Below are 21,872 nucleotides of genomic sequence, written 5' to 3'. Positions count from 1 at the left end.
TTTCATAGATTTCTATTCATTTTTACTAAAGTTAGAGTGCGAAAACTAAAAGTATTAGGACGACGACGACGACGCAGACGACGACGCAGACGACGACGCCAACGTGATAGCAATATACGACGAAAAATTTTTCGTTATCATAAGACTAGTCAAAACATTTACTTAATTGTATCATCGGTACAAGGACATCATTCGTAAATATAATGCAACATGCAGACATCTTATATGTTCAGGTATTTCACATCTAATTTTTTATGATAATATTCTTTACAAAGCACACAAATGTTGGCATTCACCTCAAAAGCTAACGAAACCCTGTAAACAGACTTATTAAGAAGGGATATAGTTACGATAAAAGTTATTACAGACTGCATATTTTTGCTTTGCATTGGAAATGAACACATTTATTCTAAAACCAGTTGTTGGCATGATACAGGTTATATGTTTTCTCATATATTTTATGATGGTATAATACTACACCCCTATCGGGATGGATTGTGCTTGATATTCATATGATGAAGACATAATATTTCAATCAGTTTAATTGAGGTCTGGAGCTTGCATGTCAGTAACTGCTAGTAGTCCTTTGTAAAATTGATGTATCATTGTCATTTTGTTTAGTTTCTTTCATTAACTATTCTGACATCAGACTCTGACTTCTTTTGAATTGAGTTCTACGGTACGTATTGTTGTGTGTTTGTTTTTTCTACATTGGCTAGATGTATAGAGGGAGGGTTGAGATCTCGAAAATCCTGTTTAATACCACTGTATTTTTGCTCCACTGTCCAAAGGCAGGAGCCTCTGGCCTTAGTAAATCTTGTATGATTTTAAATTTTTGTTTCTTGTGTATATTTTGAAGTTTAATATGACGTCCATTTTCACTGAACTATTTTGTTAAAACCTGATACCTAATAGTGTTAATTGTATGAAATAAATTACTTTAATTTTCTTCAATAAAGTATACAGATCCTCTACTTCATCGCCTACTGTTGTCTCATAGTCCATTTTTATAGCTGTCGATGAACCCTCAATAGTATGACGATAAAGTGGTAATCCAATGGCATCAGCATACAAATGAATGGCATGGTGTCCCACTGTTTGGTACATATAACTGTCCAACTCATCTACAGAAAAATTACAAAAGTTATAAGTAAGGTAAATGATTGTCTTTCTCTGTAGATATCTGAATTTAACTTGCATTCCATTATGACAGGCCAATTTCACTTTTTATACAATAGTTTGATATAATTCTTGATCTGTCTTGAATAAGTGCAGATTAAGAGATGTACATATTAACCTCTGTTTAAACATAATTTCCACATCAAAATGTAATGAAAGCCATGTGCAAACATTATCTTGATTTCATACGCAATGTTTAAATTGAAATTAAAACTAATAAACAGCTGTGTCATGAGCGCATGATATGCCCATCGCTTTTTCAAAGACTTAAGTTAAATATATAAACCAGTCACCAAAGTTTCTTGATAACTCCACAAACAGTGGTAGATTCCGATAGGGATGTAGAGGGCGAACGCTAGCCCACCCCCCCTTTTTTACTTGCACTTTTTTTTTATAATTTTATAATTTTTTTTTAATTTTTTAATTTTTAAGATCGTACAATGATTAATCAGACTAGACTTCGTTGAATTTGCCATTTCCCGTATATATAACGTGTCAATTCATTACTTATAAAGATATTATTAACTCATATTTACGTGTAAAATATTATTGATTATGTCAAGTCACTGTGATTTGTTACCGTGGAGTTGACCAATACGTTGAAAAAACGTCACTCAGTCGTACAATAACACAAGGCTGAGGATGACAAGCATAACACCTTTATGCAACAAAGGATGAAGCAAGGACGTATTGATTCCTACTTCATAATTCCACCCAACAGAAGGTAATACTCTTTTACACTCACATGAATTGATAAAAAAAAATCTACAGCTAGAATATTTACCTACGAAGACATGTTTAACCCAACACGCCGCAGCTGGATAGGACGGCAGAGGTCCAACACTGAACAGTAAGGGCAAAAATGGACACAATATTGGCACTTGATACAGCTATGAATTTGGATTGTAATTTAAAAATATTTGACACATAATTAGGTTTCTGACACAGAATAATTGGTTATGAGATTTGAATTTATATTCATTTTTTTGCTTTTGTGCAATCTCTATGCTGTTGCAAATTGCAAACATATAAATAACCCATTAAATACATCATAAAAGTCTTAAAATAGAATATGACACACATCATCATGATTAAAATTAAATTACCTTCATCAGCATTTTTAGCTCACCTGGCCCGAACGGCCAAGTGAGTTTTTCTCATCACTTGGCGTATGCGTCCGTCGTCGTCCTGCATCCATCGTCCGTCTTCGTTAACTTTTACAAAAATCTTCTCCTCTGAAACTACTGGGCCAAATTTAACCAAACTTGGCCATAATCATCATTGGGGTATCTAGTTTAAGAAATGTGTCCGATGACCAAGCCAACCAACAAACCAAGATGGCCACCATGGCTAAAAATAGAACATAGGGGTAAAATGTGGAATTTGGCTTATATCTCTAAAACAAAAGCATTTAGAGCAAATCTGACCTGGGGTAAAATTGTTTATAAGGTCCAGATGTATCTACCCTGAAAATTTCAGATAAATCCAACAAATCGTTGTTGGGTTGCTGCCCCTGAATTGGTAATTTTAAGGAAATTTTGCCGTTTTGGGGTATTATCTTCAATATTATTATAGATAGAGATAAACTGTAAACAGCAATAATGTTCAGCAAAGTAAGATCTACTAAAAAGTCAACATGACCAATATGGTCAGTTGGCCCCTTAAGGAGTTATTGCCCTTTAGTAATTTTTTAACATTTTTTGTAAATTTTTGTTATCTTTTACAAAAATCTTTTCCTCTTAAACTAGTTAGACAAATTTGCCCAAACTTGTCCACAATCATCATTAGGGTCTCTAGTTTAAACTAGAGGCTCTAAAGAGCCTGTGTCACTCACCTTGGTCTATGTGAATATTAAACAAATTGGATTCATGACAAAATTGTGTTTTGGTGATGTGATGTGTTTGTACATCTTACTGTACTTAACATTCTTGCTGCTTACAATTATCTCTATCTATAATGAACTTGGCCCAGTAGTTTCAGTGGAAAATATTAGTTAAAATTTACAAATTTTATGAAAATTGTTAAAAATTGACTCTAAAGGACAATAACTCCTTAGGGGGTCAATTGACCATTTTGGTCATGTTTGACTTATTTTTAGGGATTACTTTGCTGTACATTATTGCTGTTTACAGTTTATCTCTATCTATAATAACATTCAAGATAATAACCCAAAACAGCAAAATTTCCTAAAAATTACCAATTCAGGGGCAGCAACCCAACAACAGGTTGTCCAATCCATCTGAAAATTTCAGGGCAGATAGATCATGACCTGATTAACAATTTAACCTAATCAATTTGCTCTAAATGCTTTGGTTTTTCAGTTATAAGCAAAAAACTGCATTTTACCCCTATGTTCTATTTTTAGCTGTGGTGGATGGTTGGCCGGGTCATCGGACACATTTTTAAAACCAGATACCTCAAAGAGGATTGTGGCCAAGTTTGGATTAATTTGGCTAAGTAGTTTCGGTTGAGAAGATTTTTGTAAAAGATTATTAAGATTTATGAAAAATGGTTAAAAATTTACTATAAAAGGCAATAACTCCTAAAGGGGTCAACTGACCATTTCGTTCACATTCAGTTATTTGTAAATCTTACCTTGCTGAACATTATTGCTGTTTACAGTTTATCTCTATCTATAATAATATTCAAGATAATAACCAACCAGGTGCTCCGCAGGGCGCAGCTTTATACGACCCCAGTGGTTGAACCCTTAACTGTTGGGGCAAATTTTGTCACAATATTCAAGCTTGATTCTGTCTGAATTTGGATTGTGATCAAGTTTTTGACATAATATAATATAATATTGTCACAAATTAATGTGGTCAAAGATCTCACAAATCTATTGCACAATACTGTGCAATTGAAGATTTCTTCTTGAAACTTTCAATATTTGAAATTTGAAAAATTTTGAAAAAAAAGGAAGCTCTTCAAAAAAATGGTAAACAAAAAATCCCCCCCCCCAACTTTTTGAAACCCCCTTGAAGCAATAACCCTTAAACTCAATCCCATGCTTTCCATTGCAGTATTGAACCTCGTAGTACAATTTCAGAGAGATCCATACACTTAACCACAAGTTATTGTCAAGATTGTTTGGGAACTAGAAACATGCTTCTTTTTGGCCCTTTTTTGGCCCCTAATTTCTACATATTATGGGTAATTTACCCAAAACTTAATCCCAGCCTCCCCTTTGTTATATGGTATATTGTGGTACAATTTCAGAGGGATCCATACAATTACACATAAGTTATTGTCTTGAAACTAGAAAAATGCTTGTTTTGACCCCTTTTTGGCCCTTAATTCCTAAAATTTGGCTCCATAACCCCTGAAATGAATCCAAACCTTCTACTTGTGGTTTTAAACATTGCAGTATGATTTCAGAGCAATTGAAATACTTCTACACAAGTTATTATACTGAAACTAGAAAAATGCTTGTTTTGGGCCCCTTTTATGCCCCTAATTCCTAATCGGTTGGGACCATCATCCCCAAAATCAATCCCAACCTTCCTTTTGTGGTATTGAACCTTCTGAAAAAATTTCATGAAAATCTATACACTTAAACTAAAGTTATTATCCGCAAACCAATGTGTCTTCGGACGACGATGACGCAGATGACGTAGACGACGCAGACGACGCAGACAACGACATCATACCATTATACGATCCCAAAAATTTTTTGGGGTCGTATAAAAACAGCAAAATTTCCTTAAAATTACCAATTCAGGGGCAGCAACCCAACAACAGGTTGTCTGATTCATCTGAAAATTTCAGGGCAGATAGATCTTGACCTGATAAACAATTTTACCTCCATGTCAGATTTGCTCTAAATGCTTTGGTTTTTGAGTTATAAGTCAAAAACTGCATTTTACCCCTATGTTCTATTTTTAGCCTTGGTGGCCATCTTGGTTGGTTGGCCGGGTCACCAAACACATGTTTTAAACTAGATAGCCCAATGATGATTGTGGCCAAGTTTGGTTTAATTTGGCCCAGGAGTTTCAGGAGAAGATTTTTGTAAAAGTTAATGACGACTGACGAAGACGGACAACGGACGCAAAGTGATGGGAAAAGCTCACTTGGCCCTTTGGGCCAGGTGGGTCAGGATCCCTAATAGACCTTGAGATGAGGAACTCAGATGACGTAATTAAAAAAAATATTAGTCCGCCATACAATTGTGGATGCTGTGATTTTAAAAATGGACATAAATGAACAATAAGAACTGTTTTATAGAGCTGGTGTGATGAGAAAAGAAAGATGTAGATTTGACCTGAAATAAATTATTAGAAAGGACAATTTTTTTATTGAATTTTATGATCAGAATTTTGGGATTATTCCATGAGGAGAGTGACATTTTTCACCATCTTCCGGGGTCCATCAATTTGCGAAAAAAGTAATCTCACTTGCCACCCCGAAAATTTAACCAGACATGTATAAATGTATCAGCTTCGATATGAGCCATCATACATGTTCAAGTAAACGATATGGACTGAGCAACGGAGGAAAACGTTACCATTACCGCCTATGGAGAATTAATTGTAAATGTATACCCAATTTAGAAGCTTAATTCCAGAAGTTTTCAGGCTAATTTATGGATGATTTCACCTTGTACACCACCGAAAATGATGGTTAGTAGTTTTTTATTTATACCTAGTTATTATAAATGGTTTAAGATAAATATTATTGATAAAGATCAGCAAAAACTCAATGAAACTTTGCTTTTAAAATGCATTACTGGCACGGGGCTGAACACTTTTTTTAGGCACAATCATAACTTTGTTTACTTCCGAGAGATCCGAAAGGAATTTGTTTACTATATTGAAAAAGGCAAGAAACAACTGAGATACATCATCGCATGTGCTTTTATCCAATGATTTGACCCCTGGTCAGTAGATATCATATGCAAAAAAACAGAAAAAAACATGTACATGTTTTAAGAAAATCATGAACTAATATTTTTAATGCACTTGAGCAAAACAATAGATATTGTCATTTCTCAGTGAAAAAGGGGGAGGGTCAAACCTTTTTGAAAACAATATTTCTGCACCTATTCAACTATTAAGCTAGTTAGCTACTACCCATTGCTTCTAAAATAAAAGGTTTAAATGAAGGTGACTAAGCCACAAGGGAGAAGCATTTGTCTTTCTTTGTGATTAAACTTTCAAGAATTAGATTTTTCTCTCTCAATAGTACTTCTGTATTTAAATTAAATGATAACACAGCCTGAGTAATTTTTTTGTCTTATTTCAGTTCCAGACATATCATTACTTTTTAACCTGAGATGGCAAACTAGAGGTTTTAAAAAGTCCTGAATAACTGGTAAGCATTTTGCTTTATTAGGCAAGCTCTAAATTGTTTATTTATGGTATTTATGCAATTGAAATTACAGTCGGTATGTTAAAAATATGCAAATATGAAAACTGTTGCTATGGTCTTGGTATTAAATGAAAAGGCTTAGTTACAGATCGTTTCGACTCAATATTTCGAGTTAAATCTTGCGACAACTGTTTCTCACGTAACACTGCAAACTATATTTAGCTCTATTTTGATCTGTCGTTATTTAATGACGCCATAATACATGTGATGTCACAATGTTTCCTTTAAAACCTCATGTGGATTTCTCACTAATAAAAGGTTTTCACTGAAATACATGTTAAAAACATTTTTTCTCAAATAGAATTATGTGAAAGGACAAGTTTTGAAAATTTGCACTATATTGCACTCTAATTATATGATAAGGATGACTTTCCAAGTAGTTAAGAGTGCTTTCCACAGTTTTAAATACCAGATTTCCACTAGTAAGAATAATTATTTTGGTGTTGGTTTTTTTATAAAATCTTCATTTTTGCATAATTTCTCTGTCAAAATGCACTTTAAGGCACAAGAAAATTTTATAGAATGCTTTAACAGGGTCTGAGTATTGTAATTAAAGGTTATAATCAGAAATTTTGTCCTTGTTTTGACTAGTGAAGGTATTTTGGAAGAAATTAATTATACAAACACATTGTATTCAAAATAAATGAATATAGCGACGAAAGTGTCATTGCCGTATAGTGCTAAAACAACTTTATTTTTTTTCAGAAATGGACAAAAATACACAGATTTATTCAGAATGTTATACCGATGAAGATCACATAAAAATATTTGGAAAAATCAGAAGTATGAATTTCAATATGGGTCAGGATCCCTAATAGACCTTGAGATGAGGAACTCAGATGACGTAATTAAAAAATATATTAGTCCGCCATACAATTGTGGATGCTGTGATTTTAAAAATGGACATAAATGAACAATAAGAACTGTTTTATAGAGCTGGTGTGATGAGAAAAGAAAGATGTAGATTTGACCTGAAATAAATTATTAGAAAGGACAATTTTTTTATTGAATTTTATGGTCAGAATTTTGGGATTATTCCATGAGGAGAGTGACATTTTTCACCATCTTCCGGGGTCCATCAATTTGCGAAAAAAGTAATCTCACTTGCCACCCCGAAAATTTAACCAGACATGTATAAATGTATCAGCTTCGATATGAGCCATCATACATGTTCAAGTAAACGATATGGACTGAGCAACGGAGGAAAACGTTACCATTACCGCCTATGGAGAATTAATTGTAAATGTATACCCAGGTGAGCTAAAAATGACTATCAAGGGCAATGACTCCTTAAGGGGTAAACTGACAATTTTTAATCATGTTGACTTATTTGTAAATCTTACTTTGCTGAACATTATTGCTTTTTACAGTTTATCCCTATCTTTTATAATATTCAAGATAATAACCAAAAACGGAAGAATTTCCTTAAAATTACAAATTCAGGGGCAGCAACCCAACAACCGGTTGTTTGATTTATCTGAAATTTTCAGGGTAGTTAGATCTGGACCTTTTAAACAATTTTACCTGATGTCAGATTTGCTCTAAATGCTTTGGTTTCAGAGATATAAGCCAAAATCTACATTTCGACCCAATGTACTATTTTTAGCCATGGCAGCCATCTTGGTTGGTTGGCAAGGTCACGCCACACATTTTTAAAACTAGATACCCAAATGATGATTGTGGCCAAGTTTGGTGAACTTTGGCCCAGTAGTTTCAGAGGAGAAGATATTTGTAAAAGATTACTAAGATTTACAAACAAGAGGCTCTCAAGAGCCTGAATCGCTCACCTGGTAAACAATGCCTTATTGAACATATTGAACCATGCCAGGCAAACATGTACAGATAACAATTCTTCAATATTACAAATATATATGACTTACTGTTTATAAATAAAGAAAATGAGACCAAAACACAAACACTTAAAACTTAGCAATGGACTGTGATAATGACCAAAAACTGCAAGGGGTCAATTGACAATTTTGGTCATATTAACCTATTTGTAGATCTTACTTTGCTGATCATTTTTGCTGTTTACAGTTTATCTTCATCTATAATAATATTCAAGATAATGACCAAAAACTGCAAAATTTCCTTAAAATTACCAATTAAGTGGCAGCAACCCAACAATGGTTTGTTTGATTCATCTGAAAATTTCTGGGCTGATAGATCTTTACCTAATGAACATTTTTACCCCCATGTCAGATTTGCTCTAAATGCTTCCGTTTTTGAGATATAAGCCAAAAACTGCATTTGACCCCTATGTTCTATTTTAAGTAACGGCGGCCATGTTTTTTGACGGATCAAAAATCAAAGCACACACTTTGTGCAGGATAATCTAAGGAACAATCATTTTAAGTTTCATTCAAATCCATTCAGTAGTTTCAGAGAAGAAGATGTTTGAAAAATTGTTAACGACGACAGACGATGACGACGGACGCCAAGTGATGAGAAAAGCTCACATGGCCTTTTAGGCCAGGTGAGCTAAAAATGGTTAAAAATTGACTATAAAGGGCAATAACTCCTTAATGAGTCATGTTGACTTATTTGTAGATCTTACTTTGCTGAACATTATTGCTGTTTACAGTTGATCTCTATCTATAATAATATTCAAGATAATAAGTAAAAACTGCAAAATTTCCTTAAAATTACTAATTCAGGGGCAGCAACCCAACAACAGGTTGTCCGATTTGTCTGAAAATTTCAGGGCATATAGATTTTAACCTAGTAGTTTATTTTATCGCCCCCCATGTCAGATTTGCTCTAAATGCTTTGGTTTTAGAGTTATAAGCCGAAATCTACATTTTACCCCTATGTTCTAATTTTAGCCATGGCAGCCATCTTGGTTGGTTGGCAGGGTCACGCCACACATTTTTTAAACTAGATACCCCAATGATAACTGTGGCCAAGTTTGGATTAATTTGGCCCAGTAGTTTCAGAGGAGAAGATATTTGTAAAAGATCACTGAGATTTACAAAAAATTGTTAAAAATTGACTATAAAGGGCAATAACTCCTAAAGGGGTCAACTGACCATTTTTAATCATGTTGACTTATTTGTAAATCTTACTTTGCTGAACATTATTGCTGTTTACAGTTTATCTTTATCTATAATAATATTCAAGATAATAACCAAAAACAGTAAAAACAACATGGTGCCAACATCGCGAATCTAGCCAAAATACCACTTCTGAAAACGAACAGTTTAATTTCAGATGAAATAAACACGAACAACAATATTGTTATATCTGTCTTAAAGATCACTGAGATTTACAAAAAATTGTTAAAAATTGACTATAAAGGGCAATAACTCCTAAAGGGGTCAACTGACCATTTTTAATCATGTTGACTTATTTGTAAATCTTACTTTGCTGAACATTATTGCTGTTTACAGTTTATCTTTATCTATAATAATATTCAAGATAATAACCAAAAACAGTAAAATTTCCTTAAAATTACCAATTTAGGGGCAGCAACCCAACAAAGGGTTGTCCGATTCATCTGAAAATTTCAGGGCAGATAGATCTTGACCTGATAACAATTATACCCCACCCCCATGTCAGACTTGCTCTAAATGTTTTGGTTTTTGAGTTAGAGCAGGGAAAAGTGTTCAACGTGCGATACCTGTTATAACAAGTAAGATCAATCATTATGATAGCCAGAATATAATATGTCACAAACAACATGGTGCCAACATCGCGAATCTAGCCAAAATACCACTTCTGAAAACGAACAGTTTAATTTCAGATGAAATAAACACGAACAACAATATTGTTATATCTGTCTTAAATTGTCGATCAGTTAAGAACAAAGCACTCTCAATTAGTGACTATGTTGTTTCAAATAAACTGGACATGTTTGCAATAACGGAAACCTGGTTAGGTTCAAGTATAGACGAGTCAGTAAAACAAGAATTAGTACCGACAGGCTATGACTTTCTCCAATTAAACCGAGGGGAGGTAATTCAAAATGTTATGTTTCAATTATTTCCCTTACACTGCTTCTAAATTATGTTTTGTATTTAAGTAATTGTCCATTAACCAGGACACCCTTGTTTTTATCCCTATTTTGTCCCTAATTCCTAACTGGTTTGAGCCATAATCAAAAGCTAATTTTAACCATCCCTTTGTGGTATGGAAACTGGTGGTATAATTTCAAAGACACCATTCCACAAGTTATTGTCTGGAAACTAGAAAAATGCTTATTTGGGCCCCTTTTTGGCCCCTCATTCCTAAAATGTTGAGACCATAACCCCAAAAATCAATCCCAACTTTTCTTTTGTGATCATAAACCTTGTGTTTAAATTTCATAGATTTCTATTTACTTATACTAAAGTAATTGTGCCAAATCCAAATGTCTTCAGACAACAACAACGAGGACAATATAATGATGTGATACCAATATACGACCTCAATTTTTTTTGGTGGTAGTTTAGAAGCAAGCGTCAAAAAAATTAACACTTAAATGCCCTATTACTTCTGTATGTCCATATAGCATTGAACTTTATTATGCGAGACAGAACCAGTGACGATTTTTGTGGACAAAATCAGAGATTGCTTCTGGTGAACCCTATATTATGTATATGGTTTTGACGAAAGATTTGTACTGAAGTCATCACTAGAAAACACTCAATAAATGCTTTTGTAGATTAATTTTCTATTGATACCTGCATAAAGTAAAACATCAATTATATATTAGTACGAATGATGATCAGATACATCTGGGATGCGAATCACATATTCCCAATGCATTCTTCAGATGCTAGATGTGACCTCTATTTCAGTGACTGACTTTGGAAGGGAGATTTTTTCCATGTCCATTTTTACTGACAAACCCCTCATCAAATATATTGGTACACCCATCAACTCATTTTACAATAAAATTAATGGCGGGAATACAGCATCAAAAATGTCCAACCCTTACACTTTAAATATAAAATATACATGCCCTAATTGTTAAGAACCATTGAATTAGTGCATTTAACACTTATTTTTTTTATGTTTTTTAAGCCCAAAAAAGGTTCTATTATTAGCCTCTACTTTAAAAAAATCCTGGAATCACCCCAGATTGTCAAAGAATTGACCGAAATCTAAAAAATACACCCCTTTTATGAATACAGTCACTTAATTTTGAAACGTAAAATCTAAAATTAATAAAAATTGGAAGGGAGCTCATGGCAATAGATATAAACAATTCACCAAATTTTCTTGCAAATTGATGAAAGTGTTTTGAGTTATTGTCCAAAAACTGGAAAATCCTACTTTTTTAATGAAAAAAAAAAACCAACTCAGAAATAGAGGCTGTGTCGCTCACCTGACTATACTTGGATTTGCGAAATAAAAAAAAAGATAAAATTCATAACAGATATACTTCAATAACGATTGAGGTTAAATTGGTTTAACATTGCATTCCATTCTGTGCATGGTCCTCTAAAAGATCTAAATAAAGGATTTTTTTATTTTTTTTATTTTGCAAATCCAAGTATAGTCAGGTGAGCGACACAGCCTCTATTTTTTTTTTATATAAATTAAAGATTTTAAGTTTCTGAATTGGTTTCTGAGACATTTGTATGTTTTTCTCGTAGGGTCCTATGTTGCACTAAGTCCCCCGCTGGCCCAATCTTGGATGATGAATCAGCTACAAAGTAACAACACTTGGCAAGCAACTCAAAAGGAACATGCATGCTATGTTTGGTTTCATTCCATTCAGTGGTTCTCTATAAGAAGACATTTCTATGCATTTCCCATAGGGTCCTATGTTAAACTAAGTCCCGTACTGGCAGTCATCTTGGATGATGGATTGTTTACAAAGTAACAACACTTGGTCAGCATCTCATAAGAAACATTCATGCTATGTTTGGTTGTTTTCCATTCTGTGGTTCTCTAAAAGAAGACATTTGTATATATTTTCCATAGGGTCCTATGTTAAATTAAGTGCCCTGCTGGCAGCCATCTTGGATAATGGATCGGCTTCAAAGTAACAACACTTGGCCAGCACCTCATAAGGAATTTTCATGATATGTTTGGTTTCATTCCCTTCAGTGGTTCTCTATAAGAAGACATGTGTATGCATTTCTCTAGAAGAAGTTCAAAATGTAACCAGACGGCAGGGCACAGCTTTATACGACCAAAGAGGTTGAACCCTGAACGGTTGGGGCAAGTATGGACACAACATTCAAGCTGGATTCAGCTCTAAATTTGGATTGTGATTAAATAGTTGACACAGCATAGGTTTCGGACACAGAATGAATGTGGTCTAATGAACTTAAAATACTTTTTTTGCCTTTGAGCAATTCACTATGCTGTTGAATATTAATCCTCTCAAAAAAGTGTTTGAAGAAATTTTCTTTTTATTTATGAAATCTGAAATGAGAAAAATTTACCCCCCCCCCCCATTTTTTTTTCACATCCCCCTTTCCCTTTTTCCAAAACTGATCTCAATTCAAATTTCTAATGGAGTTTGCAACAATAACTACTCATTTAAATACATCATAAAATATTAAAATGTAACAAAAGGTGCTTATTATCACTGAATGGTAAAGATTGTTTTAATTTATCAGTTGCTAGTAAAAGTGAATATACATTGTATATTGTATAAAACAATGATTTAAGTTGATTCAACTACTATTCTGGACAAAGAAAGATAACTCCAATCAGTTGAAAATTTCGTGCTATTGCACAATATTGTGCAATTAGATATTTCTTGCTATTGCGCAATACTGTGCAATTGAAAATATTTGCTATTGCACAATACTGTGCAAATTGACAATTTCTTGCTATTGCGCAATACTGTGCAATTGAAAATGTCTTGCTATTGCACAAAACTGTGCAATTGAAGATTTCTTGCTATTGCTGAATACTGTGCAATTGAAAATTTCTTGCTATTGCACTATACTTAATATAATAATTTTGGATCCTGATTTGAACCAACTTGAAAACTGGGCCCATAATTAAAAATCTAAGTACATGTTTAGATTCAGCATATCAAAAAAGCCCAAGAATTCAATTTTTGTTAAAATCAAACTTAGTTTAATTTTGGACCCTTTGGACTTTAATGTAGACCAATTTGAAAACGGGACTAAAAGTTAAGAATCTACATAGATAAAGGCAGATGTGGTGTGAGTGCCAATGAGACAACTCTCCATCCAAATAACAATTTAAAAAAGTAAACCATTATAGGTTAAAGTACGGCCTTCAACACGGAGCCTTGGCTCACACCAAACAACAAGCTATAAAGGGCCCCAAAATTACTAGTATAAAACCATTCAAACGGGAAAACCAAGTTAGATTTGGCATATCAAAGAACCCCAATTATTCAATTTTTGATGAAATCAAACAAAGTTCAATTTTGGACCCTTTGGGCCCCTTATTCCTAAACTGTTGGGACCAAAACTCCAAAAATCAAACCCAATCTTCCTTTAGTGGTCATAAACCTTGTGTTTAAATTTCATAGATTTCTATTTACTTATACTAAAGTTATGGTGCGAAAACCAAGAATAATGCTTACTTGGGCCCCTTTTTGGCCCCTAATTCCTAAACTGTTAGGACCTTAACTCCGAAATCAATCCCTACCTTCCTTTTGTGTTCATAATTAACCTTGTGTTTAAATTTCATTGATTTCTATTTACTTATACTAAAGTTTTTGTGCGAAAACCAAGAATAATGCTTATTTGGGCCCTTTTTTGGCCCCTTGTTCCTAAACTGTTTGAACTAAAACTCCCAAAATCAATCCCAACCTTCCTTTTGTGGTCATAAACCTTGTGTCAAAATTTCATAGATTTCTATTTACTTAAACTAAAGTTATAGTGCGAAAACCAAGAAAATGCTTATTTGGGTCCTTTTTGGCCCCTAATTCCTAAAATGTTGGGACCAAAACTCCCAAAATCAATCCCAACCTTCCTTTTGTGGTCATAAACCTTGTGTTAAAATTTCATAGATTTCTAATTACTTTTACTAAAGTTAGAGTGGGAAAACTAAAAGTAATCAGACGACGACGACGACGCAGAAGACGACGCAAACGTCATACCAATATACGACCACAAAATTTTTAATTTTTGCGGTCGTATAAAAAACTAATGACGACAACTACGGATGACCAAATGCCGGACGCTTAGTGATGAGAATGGCTCACGGTGAGCTGAAAAAGGAAAGGGAGCTCATGTCAATAGATATAAACAATTCACAAAAGTTGAATGAGAATTGGTTCAAGCATTTTTTAGTTATTGTCTAACCTTTAAACAGAGGAACGGATGGACAGACGGACAATTAGTCAGACGAACAAACAAACACACAGACGTTAAAAACATATTGCGCCTAGTTGGGGCATAAAAATATGTTACATGTTGCATTTTTACGTCTTTTCAAACAGAAGAAATTACAAAACAATGTGTCTTTTAACAAAGTTTATCAATTATGCTTTTTAAGGACACAAGACAAACAGATAGACTGGAAGCTGAGAACTTTATTGTCTAAGAATTAATTTCAAAAGGTTGTTTTGGGTATTTTATTAGTTAAAACTAGGTATATATTTTTTTTTTACTTTTAGAATTGATTATTGATAATTGAAAACAATTATATGATTATATGACACTGAAGTTTTAAAGCTGTTGAGTGAATAATTTTGATTCAATTCATAATTTGTTATTTTCTCTAAAAGAGCATTGAAAATGTACTTTTGCAACATAATCAAATTACAAAAGAACTTATTCTATTGAAATGGGGATTCATCCTTAATTGCAAAATCACACTTTTTGTATTCAAATGACTGAATTTGGTAACATGCATTTGATGTGGAATATTTATTTTAAAAAAATGGTGTGTTTGGGTTTAGAGTTTTAAATTTTAATTACTTTGTCAAGAAAATCACTAATAAGTGTACTAACGTAAATTATGGATTATTGCACAAATTTTTCAAGTCCATATAAACCTTACTTAAATACATTTTTCATAAATTATTTAGATTTCATATTTTTTCTTCTCTTTTTATTGTCATCATTTATACCTACTCGTCAAATCAAGTCACCTATTACAGCCACAGTTCCTAAGGTACTATAATATTCAATAACTTCTTGCAGGATATAAAAACATATACATATATAATATTTTAATACAGTTATAAAAACATTTCTATCAGGAAGCATATAAACAGCCCAAATATACAAATTTTAATCATTTAAAAATATATTTTTATCAATTTTTAACAAAACCATACTATCTGCACAATATTCTAATGAAGCAGTATAGGGAATCAACCTTTTCTTATAAAACTAGATGCTCCAAGAAGACTGTGTTGCTCACCTGATATTTTTGTTTACAATTGATGCATGAAATAAAGCAACCATTATACTATTGCTTTAGTTTCAGTCATATAAGCTAAAATCTGCTCTATGTTCTATTTTTAGCCATGTCGGTCATGTTGGTTGGCAGGAGGGTCATTCATTAAACTTGATACCCTAATGAAGTTTGTGGCCTTTGTCTCAGTAGTTTTAGATGAGAAGATTTTTGTTAAAGATTACAAAAAATTACGAAAAAATTGTTAACCAGTTGCTCCGCAGGGAGCAGCTTCATACTACTGCAGAGGTCGAACCCTGAACAATTGGGGAAAATATGGACACTACATTCAAGCTTGATATAGCTCTGAATTTGGATTGTGATTAAATAGTTGACACAGCATATAGGTTTCTGACACAGAATGAATGTGGTCTAATAAACTTAATAATTTGCTGTTGAATATTAATAACCTCAAAACAAATATTTGAAATGAGAAAAATGGTACCCCTCCCCCCTTATTCTTTTTTTTTTAACCTACCCCTTTCCCTTATTTTAAAAATAATCTCAATTCAAATTTTAAATGGAGTTTGCAACAATAACCACTCTTTTAAATTCATCATAAAACATTAAAATATAAAATGACATACAGTCATGGTTAAAATTAATATTAATTAATTGTAACTTCTAAAAATAAATTTACAGTTATGATCTCAAGACAATAATAATTTCTTAATTAGGTAATTTCTGTGGAAAGACCTATTGTTTTTGTTCTGATTATTAGGTGTTTCCACTTTTCTGTGGAATGACCTATTGCTTTTTCTTCTGATTATTTTTTTTTTCTTCCGCCTAAATTTGTTCTTGCAATAAATATTCGTTTCGCAATATGTCGCTTAGATATTTGGTATATGATATCGAACAGTTTATGCACCTTTGAAAATTACCCTGTGTAACCGAATACTTTTCTTTGTAGGAGTTATCTCCCCAAACACTGTTTTCTTTGTGTCCACTACTCCTTTGCAACCGTAAAAGATTACGACAAATTTATTTTATAAAATTGCTTGTTATATCCTTCACATGATTTGTCCTATTTTGACCAAAGCAATATGAACGCTCCATATGAGAGTTATTTCCCCTTCCTTATGCATTTGATATAAGTGATATGCATTTCTATCTTGTAAACCATAAGTGATAGAGAACTAGGATCTTTTGATTTGAGGTCCTTGGTCCAACAAAATGAAAATTAGGTCACAGTCAAAGGTCAAGGTCATATTCTAATTTTTTAATTTGGCTTATTTTCACTTTTTCCAGAAACCGTATAAGATATCGACAAATTATTTTTACAAAATTGTTAGTTGCGACATGTCATAACACGTAAATTTTTATTGCAAGGGTAGGTTGAACTTAAAAGGGAGTTTTCTCCCCTCTTGTATTTAAAAATACACTTATGGTGATATAACTCATTAACAAAATATAATTAAGACCTATGGTCTTTTGATTTGAGGTCCTTGGTTTATGACCCTTGGTTTATGACCCTTGGTTTATGACCTTGAAATTGATCTCAAGGTCATAGCTTAATTTGACGTTCTACATTTTGACCTTTGCTTTTACCTCATATGTATACATGATAAAGTCATGAGACTTTTGGCAATAGGTACCAAGTAGCAAATTATCTCCCTTATTTCACTCAAAAGTATATCGAAACCACTTATAAATCGCATCAGTATAAAGTAACTAGCTTCTTTTCAAAATTTCTTTGATGTGGAAAGACCTTCAATTGATCTCTGAACAATTGGTTTCTAATTATTATATGTATTTAAATCACAGTATTTGATGTTTCTAGAAACAGTTTTAAAAATTTCATACTAGAACTAGCAAAAAAATAGCAAAGAGTACCAACATAAAGAAAGTTTAAGAAACAAAGCTAAAGTAATTGTCCATTAACCAGGAAACCCTTGTTTCCCTCTTTTTTGCCCCTAATTCATAAACAGATTGAGTGATAACTCCACAACTCCAATCCTAACCATCCTTTTTTGGTGTGGAAACTTGTGATACAATTTCAGGCATTTCTATACACTGTTCCACAAGTTATTGTCTGGGCACTAGAAAAATGCTTATTTGGGTCCCTTTTATACCCCTTACTCCTAAAGAAAAGGGACCATAACCCTCAAAATCAATCCAAACCTTCCTTTTTGTGGTTTCAAACTTTGGGTTTAAATTTCAAAGATTTTTATTTACTTGTACTTAAGCAACTGGCAAATTTCCAATTATACTAAAATTATTGGCAACTTTCTAATTATACTTAAGTTATTGGAAATTTTCAATGGAGTTTATAATACTGAAGTTGGCAAATTTCAAATACACATATCTAAAAGTAGTGTGAATTAGTTCAAATATTATTTTTGGATTACCTCCCTTACACTGCTTTCAAATTGTCTTAACTTCCTTTAACCAGAAAAAAACCCTTGTTTTCCCCTTTTTTGCCCCTAACTCATAAATGGTTTGAGCTATAAAAAAAAATCCCCTACAGTCAATTATTACCATCCATTAGTAGTATGGGATCTTGTGGTATAATTTCAGAAAGATTCATACAATTTTACACAAGTTATTGTCTTGAAACCACAAAAATGCTTGTTTTTTTCCCCTTTTTGGGCCCCATATTCCTTGACTGTTTGCCCTATAACCCTTAAAGTAAATCCCAACCTTCTACTTATAGTATTAAACATTGTGGTACAATTTCAAAGCAATTGAAATACATATACACAACTTATTGTCCCGAAACTAGATAAATGCTTATTTTTGGGCCCCTTTGGGCCCCTAATTCCTAAACCTTAGAAACCATAACCCCCAAAATCAATCCCAAGCTTCCTTTTGTGGTTATAAAGATTGTGTTAAAACTTTAATTATTTTTATTTACTTATACTAAAGTTATTATCTGGAAACCATCTGTCTTCGGACAACGCTGACGAAGACGCTGCCACCGTTGACAACGTGATACCAATATACGACCTTGAAAATAACTTAAAAGTATCATAACTCCTTAAGCCGTCCATTGACTATTTTGATCATGCAGATTTATTTGTAGATCTTACTTTGCTGAACATTATTGCTGTTCTCAATTTATCTCTATCTATAATAATATTCAAGGGAATAACCAACAAGAGGCTGTCAGAGAGACAGCAAACCAGATTTTCCTGCAGAGGTTGAACCCTGAACAGTTGAGCAAGTATGGGCTATGGACACAACATTTAAGCTTAAAACAGCTCTGAATTTAGATTGTAATTGAAAATTTGAAACAGCATGGGTTTGTGACACAAAATAATGTGGTCAAAGAACTGTAAAATTTGAAATTGGACATTTACCTATTTTATATAGTTATAGCTTGTTGTTCGGTGTGAGCCAAGGCTCCGTGTTGAAGGCCTTACATTGACCTATAATGGTTTACTTTTTTTTAAATTGTTATTTGGATGGAGAGATGTCTCATTGGCACTCACCCAACATCTTCCTATATTAATATCCAAAATTTAAGTACATTGCTAGAATCAGTAAATCAAAGAACCAAAGATTTCAATTTTTGATGAAATGCTTCTGTTTAAAGGAAATAATGTAAAACTAAAATTAGATATGATTTAACCATAGACTCTTAAAGTAGATATGATGTAATTATTTATGATCTTATGTTTATTTTTTAATTGTAATCAAATATAATTAATAGTTTTCAAATAAATCTGTCACTCCAATGATTGACAATTATCTTGATAAAAGGTGAAAATCATTTCAAAGCACTTAGTGTAATCAAACTTTATGTATATAGTTAATAGTTCCCAATATTTTTCTTTCATTTGTAGCAAACTAATATAGATATGCAACTCATCTTATAACTTTAACTTTTTAACTTGTAGAAATAGTTTATTATCTAATTGATGTGCAAACCTTGAACCCAAAACAGGATTAAAATTAACACACACGACAACAACAATTATATAGCACAGCATTTATACAGAATAACAAACTCACCTACCCCAAAATTCTTCCAAAAATTTACCAAAGAAAATAAAAATAAAACTTATTTGTAACTATCTTCAAATTGTCTTATAATGAACAATATATTTCAAACTATATTTATGCAACTCTTATAAGCTTTTAATCATCAACACTTCATTTCAATTCTTTATTACTTTAAACAATACAGTTTATCAGCATAATATGCATAAATATACAATTTACAAGTTGTATAGCGTTAACAAACACATAAATAATTAAAAACCAATTGTTCAGAGAACAATTGAAGGTTTTTCCACCAGTTAATATCTATTTTGATATTAAAATATTAAAAATCAGTCTAAAATGTCAGTTCATATGGCTTTATGATATATAGATATGAATTTAAAGCAAAGGTCAAAATCTAGAACGTCAAATTAACCTATGACCTTGACCTCAATTTTAAGGTCACAAACTGAGGATCTCAAGTCAAAAGACCCTAGGTCTCTAATATGTATGGTTAGTAAGTTATATCACTTTACATTTAATTTTAGAAATGATAGGGGCGAAAACTCCCATTCATTGTCTACGCACCCTTTCAACTAAAATTATTAAGTTACGACATGTCGCAACTAACAATTTAGTCAAAATAATTTGTCGATATCTTATAAGGTTAATGAAAATGAGTGAAAATAGGCCAAATTTTAAAATTAGAATATGACCTTTGACCTTGACCTAATTTTCATTTTTTTGGACCAAGGACCTCAAATCAAAAGATCCTAGGTCTCTATCAATTATGGTTTACAAGATAGAAATGCATATCACTTATATCAAATGCATAAGGGGAAATAACTCTCATATGGAGCATTCATATCGCTTCGGTAAAAATAGGACAAATCATGAGAAGGATATAACGAGCAATTTTGTAAAATAAATTTGTCGTAATCTTTAACGGTTGCGAAGGAGTCGTGGACACAAGGGAAACAGTGTTTGGGGAGATAACTCCTACAAAGAAAAGTATTCGGTTACGCAGGGTTAATTTCAAAAGCGCATAAACTGTTTGATATCATATACCAAATATCTAAGCGACATATTGAGAAACAAATCAGTCAAAAATCAGTCACACTTAGAAAACAGAATAATAAATCTGTCACTCTAATTATAATTGTCAGATAAGACATTAATATAACCATATGTCTGAGTGTAATCAAATTTTATGTATAGAATAAACCATTTCTGATCAAGGAGAAATATCTCACTTTATAAATACCACTGGATATCAAATAGAGGGGTACCTCAACAATGAGAAGAGCTAAAATCGTCAAAATTGAACTTGACCTTCATATTGTCGCAGGACACAACATATTTAAATTTGAAAAAGTTTCGTCAAAGGGTTTTCATGTTATTGTGGAGACACTGTTTGGCAGAATAAAAAATGTTCAATTTTTTACCCCAAATTGGACCATCTTGAATACTGTGCCCAAAATCAAATATCTTAATACATGCTTAGATTCAGCATATCAAAGGACCCCCAACCATTTTTTTTATCAAATCAAACAAAGTTTAATTTTCGACCCTTTGGACCATTCCTCAAATCGAAAATTTACATAGAATGAAATTCAAAACAGTGTGGCTATGGCCATTGATTGACACATTAAATTCATCCATTGACTGGGACAATTTACGTGAACGTTTGTCTGTAACGACCACTGTTCACGACGTACCTACGATAGACATTTAAACTGTGGGGTCACCAAAGGTTTCTTAACGCCTTTAATTATAAAATAATTCGAAAAATTAATCAGGAATAACCTTTATGTTTTGATTTATATAATTGATATAAATCAAAACATCGTGTTATTTCTGATTAATTTTTTGAATTACTTTATTAAGGTGTTGAGAACCTTTGGTGACCCCATAGTTTAAGTGTCTTTAAAAAGTACATAGTGAGCAGTGGTCGTTACATACAAACGTTCACCTAAATTGTCCCAGTCAATGGATGAATTTAATGTGTCAATCAATGGCCACAGCCACACTGTTTTGAATTTCATTCTATATTCTTATATCAAAGAACCACTAGTATT

The 21,872-nt window shown here is 32.7% G+C and overlaps 1 protein-coding gene and 1 long non-coding RNA gene across 4 annotated transcripts in view; one reads left to right on the top strand and one right to left on the bottom strand.

The window, feature by feature from the left end:
- The window catches only part of LOC143069310 (diphthine--ammonia ligase-like), a 153,327-nt gene that overhangs the window by 120,707 nt on the left and 10,748 nt on the right, over nucleotides 1-21,872 (bottom strand). For all 3 annotated transcript variants that reach the window (XM_076243875.1, XM_076243876.1, XM_076243874.1), the window contains exon 3: nucleotides 940-1,124. In XM_076243875.1, coding sequence (XP_076099990.1) covers nucleotides 940-1,124 — 185 coding nt within the window. The remainder of the gene's footprint in view (nucleotides 1-939; nucleotides 1,125-21,872) is intronic.
- LOC143069307 (uncharacterized) lies at nucleotides 5,805-8,478 on the top strand. Its single transcript, XR_012976360.1, has 3 exons — nucleotides 5,805-6,055; nucleotides 6,421-6,489; nucleotides 7,252-8,478. It is a non-coding gene; the product is annotated as an uncharacterized LOC143069307 (long non-coding RNA).

This window comes from Mytilus galloprovincialis, chromosome 3, assembly GCF_965363235.1.
Source record: "Mytilus galloprovincialis chromosome 3, xbMytGall1.hap1.1, whole genome shotgun sequence".
Taxonomy (NCBI): domain Eukaryota; kingdom Metazoa; phylum Mollusca; class Bivalvia; order Mytilida; family Mytilidae; genus Mytilus; species Mytilus galloprovincialis.
The sequence above is the reverse complement of the archived record's forward strand: the minus strand, read 5'-3'. Positions and strand labels throughout refer to the sequence as shown.